This window comes from Moschus berezovskii, chromosome 1, assembly GCF_049115385.1.
Source record: "Moschus berezovskii isolate FMDL1 chromosome 1, NW_MosBer_1.0, whole genome shotgun sequence".
In the NCBI taxonomy this organism is placed as follows: Eukaryota; Metazoa; Chordata; class Mammalia; order Artiodactyla; family Moschidae; genus Moschus; species Moschus berezovskii.
Window position 1 is genome coordinate 124,293,771 of NC_142460.1, and position 20,961 is coordinate 124,314,731.

A 20,961-nucleotide genomic window follows, 5' to 3' on the forward strand; every position below is an offset into this window, starting at 1 on the left:
AAATTTCAATATCAGCAATTTTTGAAGATGTACTTCAAAATCTCTCTCTCTAAATACCCAACTTCTATAAAGCAGTTGACTAAACCAATTCCTATGTTTTTGGCTAGATGCTGCTCTATCCTACACAGGGCTGAACAGCTTCCTAATGAAAAGAACACTAAACTGTATGGAAATACAATCTCACTCTGGGATACTTACAATGTGTCTTGAAAACATATTTTATATTAATCACTATTTTTTCAGATAGTTACCCAAAAGGAGTTTTATGATATATTTATTTATTATTAAAGTAAATGTGTGACATAATTGTTATAATATAAAAAATGTATTCACTAGTAATAATAATATTTACACTTATAAACATAATTAGTTTGCAATGTCATGTCTTTAGGTTTTATAAATAAATAATGTAGAGGGATTTAAATATTAAGAAGATATGTTCTTACCATACCTTATATTTTTCAAGTCATAAAACTTTAAACATTTTACTCTTCAAAATTCTGAAAATTGGGTTGTTCAGATGACTTGGGCTGAAGATTTTATGGAAATACTCCTTTTGGTTTTTTAAAAGCAAGGTAACTTTGCAAGCAAAGGAAAATTAAAAAAAAAAATACTGAACAGGACTTCTTAAAAGGAGAAATGTTTACTTCACTCACAATGGAAGTACAATAAACATAAGTACCTTCTGTGCAGTTATTTACATCTGAGTAGTAAATATGCTCAAAAAAATGATCCTTAAGATTTGTTTAACACACAAATTCTAACACTTAACTTCAGACTGTATTTCATCACATACTAATGCTCTCCTTGCAAGCACCTGCAAGAAATAAAATACACTATTTGTTTCAACTGTTAAAAAATTCAGATTTTTTGCTAAGAATATAACTACAATATTTCATAATCATAGGAAATGGAAGTAGAGAAATGACCCATTCAATGTGTATGAAACATCAATATTTTTCATTAAAATTAAGGAAGTAAATTCATATAAAGGGAAAAAATTGACCGCATTTTCTCAGATTAAAAAAAATTCAGATCCAATTATTCCTCCTTTGACCTTTGAATAAATCATGAAATACTGCTTGATACAACTAAAGAAGACTAATATAAATTTAAGAGCTGAGATATTATTCTGATTGGTCACATTGGAATCCATATTATGCTGCTGACTAATTAGCAAGAATGCAAACGAAAATGATATAGTGAAAAAGTAGTTTGAAGGAAAAATATCAAGCAATTTTTCATATTTGACTTTTCCATGCCTTGTTAAAAGCAAAACAGAGCATGTTCAGTTCAGTTCAGCTGCTCAGTCATGTCCAACTCTGAGTCATGTCCAGCTCAGTCATGTCCATGAACCACAGCATGCCAGGCTTCCCTGTCCATCACCAACTCCCGGAGTTCACACAAACCCATGTCTGTCAAGACGGTGATGCCATCCAACCATCTCATCCTCTGTCATCCCCTTCTCCTCCTGCCCTCAGTCTTTCCCAGCATCAGGGTCTTTTCCAGTGAGTCAGCTCTTCGCATCAGGTGGCCAAAGGATTGGAGTCTCAGCTTCCACATCAGTCCTTCCAATGAACATCCAGGATTGATCTCCCTTAGGATGGACTGGTTGGAAATCCTTGCAGTCCAAGGGGCTCTCAAGAGTCTTCTGCAACACCACAGTTCAAAAGCATCAATCCTTCAGCACTCAGTTTTCTTTATAGTTCAACTCTCACATCCATACATGATCACTGGAAAAACCATAGCCTTGACTAGACAGACCTTTGTTGGCAAAGTAATGTCTCTGCTTTTTATTATGCTATCTAAGTTGGTCATAACTTTCCTTCCAAGAAGCAAGCATCTTTTAATTTTATGGCTGCAATCACCATCTGAAGTGATTTTGGAGCCCCCCCAAGATAAAGTCTGACACTGTTTCGATTGTTTCCCCATCTATTTGCCATAAAGTGATGGGTCAAGATGCCATGATCTTAATTTTGTGAATGTTGAGCTTTAAGCCAACTTTTTCACTCTCCTCTTTCACTTTCATCAAGAGGATCTTTAGTTTTCCTTCACTTTCTGCCAAAAGGTTGATGTTATCTGCATATCTGAGGTTATTGATATTTCTCCCGGCAATCTTGATACCAGTTTTGTGCTTCCTCCAGTCCAGTGTTTCTCATGATGCAATCTGCATATAAGTTAAATAAGCAGGGTGACAATATACAGCCTTGACATACTCCTTTTTCTATTTGGAGCCAGTCTGTTGTTCCATATCCAGTTCTAACTGTTGCTTCCTGACCTGCATACAGGTTTCTCAAGAGACAGGTCAGGTAGTCTGGTATTTCCATCTCTTTAAGAATTTTCCAGTTTATTGTGATCCACATGGCCAAAGGCTTTGGCATAGTTAATAAAGCAGAAATAGATGTTTCTGTGGAACTCTGTTGCTTTTTCCATGATCCAGCGGATATTGGCAAGTTGATCTCTGGTTTCTCTGCCTTTTCTAAAACCAGCTTGAACATCTGGAGTTTTATGGTTCAATTATTGCTCAAGCCTGGCTTGGAGAATTTTGAGCATGACTTTACTAGCATGTGAGATGAGTGCAATTGTGCGATAGTTTGAGCATTCTTTGGCATTGCCTTTCTTTGGGATTGGAATGAAAGCTGATCTTTTCCAGTCCTTTGTTTACTGCTGAGTTTTCCAAATTTGCTGGCATATTGATTGCAGCCCTTTCACAGCGTCATCTTTCAGGATTTGAAATAGCTCAACTGGAATTCCATCACCTCCACTAGCTTTGTTCGTAGTGATGCTCTCTAAGGCCCACTTGACTTCACATTCCAGGATGTCTGGCTCTAGGTGAGTGATCACACCATCGTGGTTTTCTGGGTCATGAAGATCTTTTTTTTGTACAATTCTTTGTATTTTTTCCACCTCTTCTTAATATCTTCTGCTTCTGTTAGGTCCATACCATTCTGTCCTTTATCGAGCCCATCTTTGCATGAAATGTTCCCTTGGTATCTCTTATTTTCTTGAATAGATCTCTAGTCTTTCCCATTCTGTTGTTTTCCTCTATTCTTTGCATTGATCACTGAGGAAGACTTTCTTATCTCTCCTTATTCTTTGGAACTCTGCATTCAAATGGGTATATCTTTCCTTTTCTCCTCCGCTTTTCAGTTCCTTTCATTTCACAGCTATTTGTAAGGCCTCCTCAGACAGCCATTTTGCTTTTTTGCATTCCTTTTTCTTAGGGATGGTCTTGATCCCTGTCTCCTATACAATGTCAAGTACCTCCATCCATAGTTCATCAGGCACTCTATCTATCAGATCTAGTCCCTTAAATCTATTTCTTGCTTCCACTGTATAATCATAAGGGATTTGATTTTGGTCATACCTTTATGGTCAATTGGTTTTCTCCACTTTCATCAATTTAAGTCTGAATTTGGCAATAAGGAGTTCATTATCTGAGCCACAGTCAGCTCCCAGTCTTGTTTTTGCTGACTGCATAGAGCTTCTCCATCTTTGTCTGCAAAGAATATAATCAATCTGATTTCGGTTTCGACCATCTGGTGATGTCCGTGTGTAGAGTCTTCCCTTAAGACTTTAAGTTATTTTATGATCAAAGTAACTGATCTATTTATTTCACTGTAAAAGCATACAAAGGCTTCACAAAACGCACCCTGAGTTATCATGAAAGTGAAAGTTGCTCAGTGTATCCTACTCTTAGGACTACATGGATTATACAATCCACAGGGAATTCTCCAGTCCAGAATAGCCTTTCCAACCCATGGAACGAACCCCGGTCTCCCCCACTGCAGACAGAGTCTGTACCTGCTGAGCCACCAGGGACGTCCAAGAATAATGGAGTGGATAACTTATCCCTTCTCCAATAGATCTTCCTGACGAGTTTATTGTAGTTTACTCTATCTCACCACACACCTCAAATTATAACAGGGAAATTAATGTTTATGATTTACTCCATAAAGAATTATGAATCCCTTTACAATTTTAATAACTGGTTGAAAAACTGGAAAATAAGCAAGTAAAGGGGATAGAAGATATTTTTATGATCTCTTAAAGCACAGGACATATGTTATTTTTTATTTTAATGTTCAGTACCATTCAGTATCAATATAATTAATGTCTTCTACCTTCATCTTGATTAGCAATAACAATAACTTCTCTTATGTTCTGTCCTAAGTCTTCAGACTTGGCTAGTTAGACTTAATTCTGGTAAAATATTCTCACCCTTTTTCAACTGACAAGACAAAAAAACAGTTTAATTATTATCCTTCTTTCTGTAGGGAAGACTGCTGACTTTCCCCCAAATGAAACACAGTGTGGACAAAATAAAGATCATGAAAATCCTGAAAAAGTTGTATCAGTGTGTTTTTAAATTACTGGTATTGATCTAGGTCTACACTGATTCAATAAGGAGCAAAGTTAGGAGTGAATTTTTGTAACAAAGGCAGTAAGTTCATTTCCAGAGCTCCCCATAGTTGCGTATAGTTTAATTCCAAAATGTATACACCATCTCAATTATCCCTCACAGCAACACTGCAAAATAGGGACTACCAACTCCATTTACAGTTGGAAAATTAATTTTAAAAGTTAATTTCTTTTATACTAATATCATATTTGGTCAAGCTGGAAATTCAACCCATGTCACTCCAAAGCCTATATTGATGTTCTTTTCTTTATTTCACAGAGAAGCACCCTGTTAGCTACAAAACAAATAGAACTACATCTCACTGATGATGATAAATCTATATCCACTTAAGTATAACAGTATTCCAGTTTGGGAGAAAAAAAAAGGAGGGGAGGAGAAAAATATTCTAATTTTGGTTATGATTTATGACATAGGACTAAGGCTTTTCTTTTATTGTCTTTTCATTAGGGTGAATTTCCTTTAGATTCTGTTAAAAAATAATTAAATGTTTTGTACTGTATTATCTCAATCAATATTCAGTAATTCTAAAGGGAAAATTTAATCAGATTTACAGAGCATTTTGACATTAGAAAGTAAACTTTTAATAAGTAAATTGTATAGATATTTGATTATGACACAAAAATAATTAAATTTGTGTTTATATGAATCAATGGATTTTACATAATTCCATGAAGAAAATCAGATATAAAAACTTTTCTATAAATATTAAAATTCATCATCTAAATGCTAAATTTCCAGTCATTTATTTGTTATACCAAATGTTTTGTCGTTTCTAAACTTTACAATTCTTATTTTGTGTAAATAATTTTAAAACAGCATTTAATTATCATGAAAAAAGAACAGAAGAGTGTATCATTTGGTAGGATATTTAATGTCTTTCTTCCACATTTACTGTTTTTTGATTCTTTAGAAAAGTTCTTGTATTCACAAAAAAATATAAAGCCATTGACCTTTTCAAAGGCATTTTACATAAAAATAGGACATTTTTGTCCTATAAACTCAAATATAAACTCACAAATATTTGTCCAATGTCCAAGCACTGTGAATATTTCAAATCTAAATATATCCTAAATTACAGGGGATCTCTTAATGGCTTTAAATATTTTGATTTTCATTTAACAAAAAACAAATCACTGAATGCGCTCCATTGCTAATAATATGAAGACATTTTTATGTATACATTATAATGTAGTATGAGATCACATGAACATTCTTCTCCTAATTAACACCTTACAAAGTTATAATTAATTTCAAAAATTCCTAACTGAAAAGTATATAATAAAAATTTTCAGTTTTCATTTTCACCATAGTTGAAATAACTTAAAATTTTGTTTTTAATTTAATGACTGTAGCTCAGCACCCTGCTGCTGCTGCTGCTAAGTCACTTCAATCGTGTCCGACTCTGTGTGACCCCATAGATGGAAGCCCACCAGGCTCCCCCTTTCCTGGGATTCTCCAGGCAAGAACACTGGAGTGGGTTGCCATTTCCTTCTCCAATGTGTGAAAGTGAAGTCGCTCAGTCGTGTCCGACCCTTAGCGACCCCACAGACTGCAGCCTACCAGGCTCCTCCATCCATGGGATTTTCTAGGCAATAGTACTGGAGTGGCTTGCCATTGCCTTCTCCGAGCTCAGCATCCTAAAGACTAAGAAAGTGACAGAACTACAAATATATAAAATACCTATATATTGAAATAAACCATCTTCTAGCTTTACTCATTTAAGTTCAGTTCAGTTGCTCAGTCATGTCCGACTCTTTGCGGTCCCATGGACTGCAGCATGCCAGGCTTCTCTGTCCATCACCAACTGCTAGAGCTTGCTCAAACTCATGTCCATCGAGTAGGTGATGCCATCCAACCATCTCATCCTCTGCTGTCCCCTTCTCTTCCTGCCTTCAATCTTTCCCAGCATCAGGGTCTTTTCCAATGAGTCACTTCTTTGTATCAGGTGCCCAAATTATTGGAGTTTCAGCTTTAACATCAGTCCTTCCAATGAACATTCAGGACTAATTTCCTTTAGGATGGACTGGTTGGATATCTTTGCAGTTCAAGGGACTCTCAAGGGTCTTCTCCAACACCACAGTTCAAATGCATCAATTCTTTAGCACTAAGCTTTCTGTATAGTCCAATTATCACTTCCATACATGACTACTGGAAAACCATAGCTTTGACTGGATGGACCTTTGTCAGCAAAGTAATGACTCCTCTTTTTAATATGCTGTCTAGGTTGGTCACAGCTTTTCTTCTAAGGAGTAAGCATATTTTCCTTTCATGCCTACAGTCACCATCTGCAGTGATTTTAGAGCCCCCCAAAATAAAGTCTGTCACTTTTTGCATTGTTTCTCCATCTATTTGCCATAGATCCGGATGCCACGATCTTAATTTTTTGAAAGTTGAGTTTTAAGCCAACTTCTTCATTCTCCTCTTTCACTTTCATCAAGAGACTCTTTAGTCACTCTTCACTTTCTGCTATAAGGGTAGTGTCATCTGCATATCTGAGGTTATTGATATTTCTCCTGGCAGTCTTGATTCCAGCTAGTGCTTCATCCAGACAGCATTTCTCATGATGTGCATATAAGTTAAATAAGCAGGATGACAATATACAGCCTTGATGTACTCCTTTCCCTATTTGGAAACAATCTGTTGTTCCATGTCCAGTTCTAACTGTTGCCTCTTGATTTGCATACAGATTTCTCAGGAGGCAGGTCAGGTGGTCTGGTATTCCCATCTCTTTAAGAATTTTCCACAGTTTGTTGTGATCCACACAGTCAAATGCTTTAGTGTAGTCAATAAAGCAGAAGTTGATGTTTTTCTGGAATTCTCTTGCTTTTTCAATGATCCAACAGGTGTTGGCAATTTGATATCGGTTCCTCTGCCTTTTCTAAATCCAGCTAGAAAATCTGGAATATCACTGTTCACGTACAGTTGAAGCCTGGCTTGGAGAATTTTGAGCATTACTTTGCTACCATGTGAGATGAGTATAATTGTGCAGCAGTTTGAGCATTCTTTTGCATTGCCTTTCTTTGGGATTGGAATGAAACCTGACCTTTTCTAGTCCTGTGACTACTGCTGAGATTTCCAATTTGCTGACATAGTTATGCAGCACTTTCATAGCATCATCTTTTAGGATTTGAAATAGCTCAACTGGAATTCCATCACCTTCACTAGCTTTGCTCATAATGATCTTCCTAAAGCCCACTTGACTATGCATTCCAGGATGTCTGGCTCTAGGTGAGTAATCACACCATCGTAACCATGTTATCTGGGTCATGAAGATCTTTTTTTGTATAGTTCTTCTGTGTATTCTTGCCACCCTTTCTTAATATATTCTGCTTCTGTTAGGTCCATACCATTTTTGTCCTTTTTTTGTGCCCATCTTTGCATGAAATGTTCTATTGGTATCTCTAATTTTCTTGAAATGATCTCGAGTCTTTCCCATTCTATTGTTCTCCTCTATTTCTTTGCATTGATCACTGAGGAAGGCTTTCTTATCTCTCCTTGCTATTCTTTGGAACTCTGCATTCAAATGGGTGTACCTTTCCTTTTCTCTTTTGCTTTTCACTTTTCTTCTTTTCTCACCTATTTGTAAGCCCTCCTCAGACAACTGTTTTGCCTTTTGCATTTCTTTTTCTTGGGGATGGTCTTGATCACTGCCTCCTGTACAATGTCATGAACCTCCATCCATAGTTCTTCACGCACTCTATCAGATCTAATCCCTTGAATCTTTTTGTCACTTCCACTGTATATTCATAAGGTATTTGATTTAAGTTATACCTGAACGGTTTAGTGGTTTAATGGTTCCACTACTTTCTTCAATTTAAGTCTGAATTTGGTAAGGAGTTTGGTCTAAGCCCCAGTCAGCTCACAGTCTTGTTTTTGCTGATTGTATGGAGCTTCTCCATTTACAGCTGCAAAGAAAAAAATCAATCTGATTTTGGTATTGACAGTCTGGTGATGTCCATTTGTAGAGTGTTCTCTTGTGTTGTTGGAAGAGGTTGTTTGCTATGACTAGTGCTATCTCTTGGCAAAACCTCCTAAAAACTTAAAGCATGAGAGTATTACAAATATATTAAATACCTATATATTTGAATAAACCATCTTCTGGCTTTATTACATCTGTTTATATTTTTTTTTTCTAAGTCACTTCAGTCGTGTCCGACTCTGTGTGACCCCAAAGACGTAAGCCCACCAGGCTCCCCCGTCCCTGGGATTCCCCAGGCAAGAACACTGGAGTGGGTTGCCATTTCCTTCTCCAATGTGTGAAAGTGAAAGTGAAGTCGCTCAGTCGTGTCCGACCCTTAGCGACCCCATGGACTACAGCCTACCAGGCTCCTCCATCCATGGGATTTTCCAGGCAATAGTACTGGAGTGGCTTGCCATTGCCTTCTCCTCTGTTTATATTAGGAACTTAAATATATGATTTTAAAAGCTTGTAATTTAAGAGCTTCTATTGTTTACAATCTTTATTCTTTAATATAATACACTTTTCAAATAAATCAAGATTTCAAGTTTTTTGTATTACATAAACTCTTTTTGGTTCATTGTCTCAGATTATTTCTGGTAGAAAAACTCCTCTCCCCAACACATACATATACTTTGCAAACTGCTGGGAAACAGGTATTTTCTTGGTCATCTTTCTAATTTTCAACGCAGTTAATAAAAATCTATATTACACTATTTTTAATAAACTCTTTTCAATGACCAGGCTTTGTGTGTAATGAAAATATACTGATACAGAATGAATGTAAAATCTATGTAGAATGCCAATTACAAAGTTCTCCTAATGCATTAATAATAAATATTTATATATGAACATTTTCATCAGAAATAATACTCTGCTATATAATTATATATGTAAAATAGATGTATTAAATGAGATTTTTGCTATGCTTAGGAGAGCCTAGAAAGTAATATTTATATATCTTCTCAGAAACTAAAGCAAAAATATGTAATATAATTTGACATAATATATCAACTCATGTGTGTTGCGTTTTATGTTGAATACATCTTGTATGTATATATTATTTTCATTTTCATATAGTATATTTTAAAATTTATTACAATTTTTTCATGTAGTGAAGGAAGTTGATAATAAATAATGAATATATCACTGTGCAGTGTGCTAGAAGAAACTGGTATCTGCAATCAAAATTATTTTTTAGTTACCATAAACAGAGATTGAAATGTAGATTAATACAACTCATTCCATGTTTTACAGGAAATATTGATGAAGTAGAACGAGAATGGAAAGCAGGATTCCATCGCTGGAACAATTACATGATGGATTGGAAAAATCAATTTAACGATTACACTAGCAAGAAAGAAAGCTGTGCAGGTCTCTAATTAATAGAGTTACCTTTTATAGAACTTTTGTTTTCCTGTTGATCAAGGCAAAACTATCATTGGCTCTCTTACACTCCTAGTAAGAAAGCTATTATGTATAAAACAAAAATGCCAAAAGGATAAAATTGATTCCTTTCTTCTTTCACTTAGTATTGTACCTAGTATTTCAAAACCCAAATAGTTAGAACTAGTTTAATTAAATTTCACATTATAAAGTATGACAATTAATTATATACATATTAAAACAATTTTCAGCTTCAAACTCTCTTTTCTGAATAATTTTAAGAAATTATTTCCCTAAAATGTAGGGTTTTGTTTCCAATCTCCAATTTATTTTTATTACCACAAATAAAAGATATTTTTTAAAAATGGGTGGGAGGTCTTGAAACATTACATACTGTGATTTACAATATTATTTCCTTTTAACTAATTTATGCATTTAATATTAATATGATATATTAAAACAAAGTAATTGGCTGCTTTGGATTTTCTTTTATATGAAGGCAAGAGAATTTATTTAAGAGAATCTTAAAATAAGAGGCTGGTCAATTGGAATCACATAATGATAGAAACAAAATGTCACAACCAAAAGACAAAATGTAAAAGAATATAATTACTTATATTTTGAATTTTTTAAAGATGTGTATGCTTATAGTCCTCAAATTATATTCCTGTTCTTTCAACTTTTTTTCTTTCTCACATCCTCACTCCTCAACTCTCCCAAACATGTCCACATGTAAATTTCTCTTCCTGTAATTCAAAAATTATGTACTATCTGAAACATCCCTTGACTGGACCCAGATATATCAGGATTTTAGTAAAGAAATTGTTCAGTTTCAAAAAAGAAATGATTATATTTTCTTCAGATAAATTATATTGCTTTAATAATTTTAAAATTACAAATTTGCACTTACTAATTTTCATGACAAGGGAACACATGCCATGAATAAATTTACTGTCTTTCATTAAAGGGAAGAAGTCAGGGGATTTTAAATCCCAGGAAAGTCCAACACTATTTTTGTTTTGTTTTTCTATTTTGCTTTGTCTTAAATGGCCATCATCTTTTTTTCTTTTCTCTTTACAATTTTATTTATTTTTCAGGCTGTGCTGGATCTTCGTTGTTGTGCAGGCTTTCCTCTAGTTGTGGCAAGTGGGGGCTACTCTTCTTTGCAGTGCACAGGCTTCTCATTGTTGTGGTTTCTCCTGTGGAACACAGGCTCTAGGGCACATGCACTTCAGTGGTTGTGGCACACTGGCTCAGTAGTTGTGGTTCCCAGGCTCTGGAGCAGAGGCTTAGTAGTCGTGCTGTATACACCGGCTTAGTTGCTCTTAGGCATGTGAGTTATTCCTGGATCAGGCCCATGTCTCCTGCATTGGCAGGTGGATTCTTAACCACTGAACTACCAGGGAAGCCCAGAGCAGTATTGTTGATTATGCTAATTCAGCACTGAAAACTACTACTCAGTATAAAGTGACTCTATCAGTCTATAGACTATCAGCAGAAACAGATCTCATTATTCATTTATCATAAGTATCTCTATAGTTAGATCCAATAAATATAGATCTGCAATCCTCATTTAGTGTGTCACTCAAAGATCATGGTATTTTATCAACTTCAGCTCATCAAAATGTGTTGTTATACATGCCAAGTTAATTCATTTCAGTGGTGCTGTGAATGGACATTTTATTTTATATTTCTTCCCTCATCTTGAGATGAATAAAAAAGCCACGCATAAGATAGCCAAATATCCTGTTTTCCATTATATAACCACCATCTTGGTTTCAGGTGCCATTCTCCTAGGATCTATTATGTTTTTCTGAATCACTTGAGTGTCATTTTGATATTCAGTTCAGTTCAGTTCAGTTCAGTTCAGTCACTCAGTCGTGTCTGACTCTCTGCGACCCCATGAATTACAGCACGCCAGGCCTCCCTGTCCATCACCAACTCCCGGAGCTCACCCAAACTCATGTCCACAGAGTCGGTGATGCCATCCAGCCATCTCATTCTCGGTCGTCCCCTTCTCCTCCTGGCTTGTTTTGGTTCATGGGGTCGCGGAGAGTCGGACACGACTGAGCGACTGAACAGAATTGATGTTCTTGAGAGTTTCAGGGCAGAAGAGGTGATGAGATAGAATTGTAGATATGCATAGTAAGTAATTTCACATTGATTTTTGGGTATTTAATTCCATGATTCTCAACTTTCATCCCTGACTACATGTTAGAATCTTGGAGTGGAATCTAGGCATCACTATTTTTAAGTTTCTCAGGTGATTCTGATTTCAGCAAGTTGGGGGTGGGGAGCACAATATTCATTCTGTTTTAGTACTCACAAGCAGATAGCTAAAACTTGCAATTTAATATGAGAAAGAAATATACTTATTATTGATATCTGAGGACCTAATTGTTTTTCTCTGAACAAGGAACTGTAGCAGATACTACTGGATGCATAAAATAAATTTGGCACACACAGTTTTTTCAATGACCTCCACACCAGAAAGGTATCCTTTCAGGATATCGTTTTTATCATAAATATATACTCTGAGAGGATGTTTTAAAAATAAGAAAGAGTACATGAAATACATAGAATATTTTACAGTTGTTTGTTAACTGAAGTTATTACTGAAGATCATCTTTTTGTTTGAGCAAACCCAAAATTTGCTTCAGTTTCCCTGGTGGCTCAAATGGGTAAAAGAATCTGCCTGCAATGCTGGAGACCCAGGTTCAATTCCTGGCTCTGGAAGATCCTCTGGAGAAGGGAATGGTGACCCATTCTAATGTTCTTACCTGGAGAATTCCATAGATAGAGGAGTTTGGAAGGATACAGTCTGTGACATTGCAAAGTCAGACATGACTGAGTGACTAACACAACACACAGAATTTGCTTACTTGACACTAAGTAATAATAGCAATTTAGATGCAAGATGACTAATCAGACTTTTAATTTCTGTTTCCCATCACACTTTTCATCTTAAAACTATTGACTGTTTTGTGAACTCTCAAAAATATGGACAAGTAATCGTTCTTGCCAGGTTCAGAAAGAGATGCTACTAGGAGTAATTACATAATGACTATTAAAATAGGTAGGTGAATACAAAGACTTGCTTTTCTCCTCAGAAACATTTGCGAAAGTCTTTTGCTTGAGGCAATTACTATATTACCTTGTTTTTTTGAGTTAAACATTCTAATTATTTTTTATTTCCTTCAATGGTTAGGGGAGAAAAAGCAGGAGCAGAGGGGATTTATCAAAGAAGTCTCTGGATAATAAGCTATAAAAATGTATTTAACAGTGTTAAACACCATTCTAAATCCTTGAAGTAAATATATCAAGAGAATTATCTAAAAATAGGAGAGATAGAATGATCTATCAATCATCTATTATCTATCTATCATCTATTAAGGATAACCGCTCCCAATTTTAGTAAAAGGGAGGGATAAAAGCCAGAGGAATGTTACTAATATACCTAATACAACCTGGAATATAAATTCAAAGACATTGCCTTGACCAAGATAGCCTTACTGTTCCCTTCAGCTTGACTAAGCTTTAGACAAATTTCCTCCTGGCTGTAGGCCTCTTACTTCCAGTTTCTTAGAGAATTTGCTTCAGAAATCTTGCCATTGTAAATTCTTTCTCTGCCCCTTTGAAATGTATGTAAATCTCTCAGCCTCTTGTCAGTTTTACTACCCTTGAAATGTCTTTCTCAAGGACCTGGAACTATTACTTTGAAATTAAACATTTAAAGAGATAGTGCCTCCATCACTCAGTCTCAATGGGAATATAGGAGCCTAACTTCTTTCGGAGCCAATTACAAAACACTGATGGCTTAATCCCAGAAGAAAACATTGCAAACTCAAAAATAACTCTATGTGCTCAACATATCCCTTTGGTCAACCCTCCCCCCAAGTCTGCCCATACTTTTCTACTAGCTCACCTCAACACATAAAAACCTTCACAACTTTTATTTCAGAGAAGTTGAGTTCAGTCTCTCTCCCCATTTGCAACTGTTGTTATTGTTGTTCAGTTACTCAGTCATGTCTGAGTCTTTGTAGCTCCATGGAATGCAGCATGCCAGTCTTCCCTGTTCATCACCAAATCCCAAAGTTTGCTCAAGCTCATATCCATTGAGTTGATGATTCCATCCAACTATCTCATCCTCTTTTGACCCCTTTTCCTGCCTTCAGTCATTCCCAGCATCAGGGTCTTTCCAGTGGTTGAAGCCAAAGTGTTGAAACTTCAGCTTCAGCATCAGTCCTTCCAATGAACATTCAGGACTGATTTCCTTTAGGATGGACTGGTTGGATCTCCTTGCAGTCCAAGGGACTCTCAAGAGTCTTCTCCAGCACCACAGTTCAAAAGCATCAATTCTTCAGTGCTCAGCTTTCTGTGTAGTCCAATTCTCACATCCATACATGACCACTGGAAAAACCGTAACTTTGCCTATACAGACCTTTGTTGACAAAGTGATGCCTCTGCTTTTTAATATGCTGTCTAGGTTAGTCATAGCTTTTCTTCCAAGGAACAATTGTCCTTTAATTTCAAGACTGCGATCATTGTCCACAGTGATTTTGAAGCCCAAGAAAATAAAATCTGTCACTGTATCCATTCTTTCCCCATCTGTTTGTCATGAAGTGATGGAATAAGATGTCATGATCTTTGATTTTTGCATGTTGGGTTTTAGGCCAGCTTTTCTACTCTCCTCTTTCACCTTCATCAAGAAGCTCTTTAGTTCCTCTTTGCTCTCTGCCATAACGGTGGTGTTATCTGCATATCTGAGATTATTGATATTTCTCCCAGCAATCTTAATTCCCCAATTGCCTTAACCTTGAATGAAGTCTTTATTGACTGTTAAACTTTGTTCAGTGTAGTATTTACCTTCACAGCCTAAACCAAAATTCAACACTTTTTAAAGTGCCTGGGGCACATTCACATCCATGTTAATATTCTACTACCATATTAGAAAATACAAGTATTTTCTGGCAGCAGATATTCTTTAGAAAGGGTGATCTCCTAATGAAGAGGTGAGTAAAATTTGAATTTATGAGGTTTTGACTATCTACTTTTTAGTGAATTTTTTCTGATATCTTTTAGACTTTAGTCACATATGATAATTTTCATTCTCATGTTAATCTTGATATTTTGGCATTTTTTGTTTTTAGCATTTCTTAATGTTTCACGATAGATTCTTTTTTTCCTTGACATCAAATTTTTATTGGTTATATTCTTCTCCTCATAGAATGACTGAGGACAAATGGATTCACTCATTTTGCATGTGGGCTTTTTTCTTCTTTCCTCTCATCTTTTTTTTTTATTTTTTCTTTTCCATGAATGTAGAAAATAGATACAGATTCTTGTGTTGTGGTCTAGGAATCACAGGTGATATAAAGGACTATGTATATATTTTTAATGCAAATTTTCATTATACTGTTAGGCCTTTGGGATGAAAAATAATATTTTCCAAGAAAAAAGGTATCATGAAGAATAACAAAGTTCAAGAATCATACTTGCAAGGATCCCTTTGAAGACACTGTGTGTAATTTTATTTTTGCTAAAGACAGTTTCCAGAAAGACCGGAGTTTCAGGAAAAGCAAAACTTATTTAGTTTCTGTTTTTCACTGCATCAATGGAAATGAGTCTTTAGTCTATAGCCTCAGGCACAAAACAACATTTTTAGTCCAAAAGGACTCTGCCTCCCTCCACTGCCTTTAAAGACATTCCACCAATTTTATATAGTTGAAATGTGCTATAATTGTTTTACAACATTGTAGTATGCTAATTTTGAAGTTACTATCTTTGTGCAAGGTAATAAGTGAGTAAAAACTCAAATGCTAACATCTGCTGTGGCATTTCAATTTTAAACCAAATGTGTGTATAATATTCTCTTTGGTAAGTGAATTAACATTTTCACATAACCATGAAAGATAAAATTTTAATAATCTCCCTTGGAGTTTTCTCTTTGAAGTCATGTGCAAAATATTAAGTGAGAAGAAGAACAGAACACTAGTTCTTTCTTATAAGATTACTGAAATTTTCAAAGAAAGAGAGTGAATACCATATCCTTCCTCTCAGCTCACCTGGAGTTACAGTCAGTTCTGAGAGGCAGCAATTTACTTAGAGTAGATTGAAGTCTACAAAAAATGCCTTAAATTCCAGAGCACCCATGGTTCTTGATCAATGGTTGACACTGCTGTACAGAATTCTACCCTTTAATGCATATTTTTCAATGCCTGAAAAAACTTTTTCTAGGATGTCTTTAAATCATCTTTTCAACCTCTTTTTGACCGTCACTGTCCCTCAGAAGAACAAATATTCAAATATGCTAATGTCTTAATGAAAAATATTTTATTTATCATATTACAATATTTCTGTTATAGACATTAGGTTTTGTTGTTTACTTTGCTTTTTTCCCCAGCACTTGAATCAGTGACATATTTAGAATTAGCTTTAAATTACAGGCCCAACATTATTTGCTTCCTCACCCTCAAATAGAAGCAGCATATAAAATTATGAAATCAAAGAGTTCTGGGGCCGATGAGGACTTCAGAAATTGTCTGTCTTCTAGTTTCAGAGTAGTAAAAAGACTAGAAAAGCCATCAACAGCTGGTTAGTGACACACATACGGGGTGGAGGGTACAATTTTCATATGAAAAATAGCCAAGAATGATAACTTATTTAAGGATTAATATAACTCAGCATGTTGTCTTACGTGTTGAGGGCTACGAACTGATAATCTTGTGTTCTATACAGATTGGGCCCAAGGCATGTCAATTTCAGTAAAGTAAGTCTTGGATCCCATCTAAAGAAATGAAGTAATAGAATATTTGGGGACATTGTCCCATTGAAGTTCAGGCAGAGGGAACAAATAAGAAGGTCCTATGGAGATCTCCTCACTTACTGTGTTTAGGGAACAGGTAAGAGGTCTAAGCTGCTGGAAGAAAAAAGGGGAGGTGATAGGAAATGAGGTGGGAACTGATGAGAAAGGCAGATGGCAAGTCATCACAGGGCATTGAGCAGATTGAGTAACACAATCACGATCATGCTTTTTTTTTTAGAAGGAGCACTCTAATTCTTTGCAGGCTAAACTATAAAAAGGCAAGAGTGGGCATAAAGGAAGCTGTTTAATTATCCAGATAAGAGAAAAGAATGGCTTGTAGTTAGTTAGTAGCTACTGAAAAGTAAGAGGTATTATATTTATAATGTTTTTAAGCAATAGCCAACAGGATTCACTAAAAGACAGAGAGGAGTAAACAATAAATATAAGATTTTCTGCTTAAGTAACTGGTAGAATGAATTTATCATATTCTGAGACAGGGAAAGTTGTAGATCCTGCAGGTCTAAATAGAGAAACAACAGTTCATTTCAGAGCATGCTGGCTTTCAGATGCTTATGAGGTATCTAAGAAAGAAAAAGAGAAAACACTTTGTTGAAGGAGTAGAGGGGAGATGTCTAGGTTAGAGATATGAATAAAGTTGTTTGCAGCATAAAGATGGTATATAAAGCCATGGAACTCAAGATTACCTAGAAATTGAGTGCAAATATGAACTGAGCCAAGTCAGCACTCCAGTACTGAGACTTAATTTGATGTTCAAACCTGTCAATTTTATAAAGTTCTCTGTTTATTACCAGACCTTTGCCTATCCTTAAGTTTCTAACCTTGATTCATCTCCCATTCATCTGTAGTTCAACACAATTTTTTCTTCAGAAGTAAACCAAGACTTTTTATAGATGAGAAAACCTTTTGGTGTCCTCAAAAATAAATGAATATTTGGTTGAATTTATAATATCACCATTTAAATATATTTTCCTCAACTCCATAGAATTCTCTACAAAATGAAAATCTATGAGCAACTAGAGTCTTATTTTAATGCTTATAATCTGTATCTTCTGTTTGTGTATTTTGCAAGACTTGCATGTGCATGCAAACATACATCTAATTCATAGGCTAAATAATGGACCCCCCAAATGACAATCACTTCCTAATTCCTGTAATTTGTAAAGGTTGCCTTATATTTCATAAAATAAGTTTGTAAAAGTGACTAAGTTGAAGACATTGAGGGAGGCAGATAATATTTTTTTATCTCGGTGAGCAATAAATACAACCACATGTATTCTTGCAAGAGAGACACAGAGGGAGACTTGACACACACAGAAGAGAAGGCAATGTGACCACAGAGGCAGAGTTCTTAGTGACACAGCCACAAGCCACGGAATGCCAGCAGCCACCAGAAGTAGAAGAGACAAAGAACAAATTCTCCCTTGGCATCTATGGAGGGAAGTGTGGCTCTGCTAACTATTTGGTTTTGACACAATGAAACCAATATCAAATTTCTAACCTCCAGAACTGTGAAAAAATTAATTTCCATAGTTTAAACCATCAAGTTTGTGTTATTGTATTATGGCAGCCATAAGAAACTATTACATGCGATAAAATTTCACCAAGATGAACCTAAGTATTGTTTATCTAACATAATTTCCCTAGATTTTCAAAGATACTTTAAAGCTGCAAGTTAATATGTATCTTAATTTGGCGAAAGTTCTCATGTGTATCTATTTGTTATTTCTGGTCTGGCTGCTTCATTCTCACCACCTGTAGTCCTACTATACACAAGTCATATTACCTGAATCTGTCTCATTTTAGCTTCATTTTAATTTTACTTTATTTTTTGCCTTAGAAATACTATAATTTGGGAAAATTTCCAAGCGTTTGCTCCTCCTCCAAGATTTGTCTTCTGTAACTGATTCATTATTTTTATTACCACAATTATTATTATTAAATGTTACATTTTTTTGCATCTCATATATTTTTACTTATTTAAACTTATTCTCTCATCATTCATTGTTATGATTTCATAAGTGTAAAAATTCCTTTAATCTTTCAAAAATAATGTTTCAGTTTAGTTCAGTTCAGTTGCTCAGTCGTGTCCGACGCTTTGCGACCCCGTGAATCACAGCATGCCAGGCCTTCCTGTCTATCACCAACTCCCGGAGTTCACTCAAACTCATGTCCACAGAGTTGGTGATGCCATCCAGCCATCTCATTCTCTGTCATCCCCGTCTCCTCCCACCCCCAATCCCTCCCAGCATCAGACTCTTTTCCATTGAGTCAACTCATCGCATGAGGTAGCCAAAATATTGGAGTTTCAACTTTAGCATCAGTCCTTCCAATGAACACCCAGGATTGATCTCCTTTAGAATGGACTAGTTGGATCTCCTTGCAGTCCAAGGGACTCTCAAGAGTCTTCTCCAGCACCACAGTTCAGAAGCATCAATTCTTCAATGATCAGCTTTCTTCACAGTCCAACTCTCACATCCATACATGACCACTGGAAAAACCATAGCCTTGACTAGACGGACCTTGGTTGGCAAAGTAATGTCTCTGCTTTTTAATATGCTGTCTAGGTTGGTAATAACTTTCCTTCCAAGGAGTAAGCGTCTTTTAATTTCCTGGCTGCAATCAGCATGTGCAGTGATTTTGGAGCCCCCCAAAATGTTTATATATTCATAAATATTCTAAAAATTTCCTTTATATTTGCACTAGCAGAATTTCAAAAGCAGGATACATTTAGATATAGTTATTCCTTTCAAATAAGTCATCTTTCCATAAGTCCAATATAGTACTATGTGATGTAAATATTGAAATGAATTTTAACAGAAGTAGGTGGGGATTCCTGGTCTAGTCCTTCAGACTGGAGAGGGCAGCTATTCCCTTCTCCAGGGGATCTTCCCAAAGCAGGGAATGAACCTAGATCTCCCGGATTGCTGGCAGAGATTCTTTACCATTTGAGCCACCAGGGAAGCCCGTAAAAAGGTATAGCCTGGAATTATGAGTGACATCTGTGCAGAAATTCATATGCTAGAAAAAGAAGAAGAAGGAAAAAAAAACTGTATCCTTAAAATCTGTCGGTAAATCAGTATGTCAGAAATCTTTCATTAGAAGCTCAGAGAGATATATTACCCAAGAACAAGTAACTCTGCTATAGTGATATCAACTGATGATCACAATATCAGGTATTAATTGTTCTGTACAAAAGAAGACAACTGAAAATATATCAAATAATAATCACAAGAACTATAAAATTATTTTTACCGGATCAGAGTACTACAGTTTTATTTTTGAATAGCACTTCCACCAATAATTTTATTTGCTTGTAATAGAAGCTCAAAAACTGTCAGATATACCTTCAATAATATGCAGCAGCATTTGAAGACTCCTTTCATTTTTCACTGAGATATTTTCAGTTAAGAGTCAAGAGGCATGGTGCTGCTGACTAGAAGTTTGAATAAATCAACTCAGGACTCAGGTATAGTAAATTCACCAAATGCTTCTTCCTTTTATTGCTTTAACGTAGCACTCAAGATGAACAAGTGGGACCACTAAGCTAAGAGATTGTAGATGCCATAATTAAATATAAAAATGTATTTTAAATATAATAATATTTGTTTATAATGAACTAAAGAAATAATGACCTAATTAGAAAAAAAATTCATGGAGCAGATAAAAATTGTAAGCAAATATATTACCATTAAATAAAAAATAACTTAAGTAATTATATGATCAATAATTCAAAGCAGAGATAAAAGAATTCAGGAAAGAAATGATAGGTAACAGAGATACAATACATGAGTCAGCAAAGGACAAAACAGAAGGAGGAAAAAAATAAACTCTCAGGTATGATGCTTACACTAAGAACATCATAAAAGAGAATGATCCTGTTTGAGAAGACACTGATGATATGACAGGATTGAAAAATAAGTAAAATAAGATAAAAGCAGGAGTAAAAGGAGAATAGAAGAGATTGCAAAAGGAGATACAACACAATCAGCTTGCTAAGAGTGAAAACTGAAAAAGGAGATCAAAAAAGAATTGATGATGTAACGCAGGGAAAAAAGGATGTTAAATACAACTTTTTGTCTGTAAGTTGAAAAATGGCACTATTTCTCAGGGTGGAAAACATGTTAGAGTAGTACAAAATCTTAGGACTTCTCCAAGACTTTTAAAAAATTCTTTGTTAGAATGATACATAAATGTCCACTAATAGGGAGGTGTTAAAGCTAATTTATTATTCAGAAGATGGAATACCATGTAGCTATTGAATGAGGTAACTAACTCCTTATGAGCTGATGTGGAAAGATCACCATGATTTTTTTTTTCACCAAATTTGAAGGAAAATAATGTTAATAATATTAAAGATGTGCTATGATT

At 35.4% G+C, this 20,961-nt stretch overlaps 1 protein-coding gene across 1 annotated transcript in view; it reads left to right on the forward strand.

Annotated features, from left to right (window-relative positions):
• BCHE (butyrylcholinesterase) overlaps positions 1–19,550 on the forward strand; it is a 95,232-nt gene extending 75,682 nt beyond the window's left edge. The window contains exon 4 of the mRNA XM_055410476.2: positions 9,639–19,550. Coding sequence (XP_055266451.1) covers positions 9,639–9,763 — 125 coding nt within the window. The 3' untranslated portion in view covers positions 9,764–19,550. The remainder of the gene's footprint in view (positions 1–9,638) is intronic.
• Positions 19,551–20,961: the final 1,411 nt, after the last annotated feature.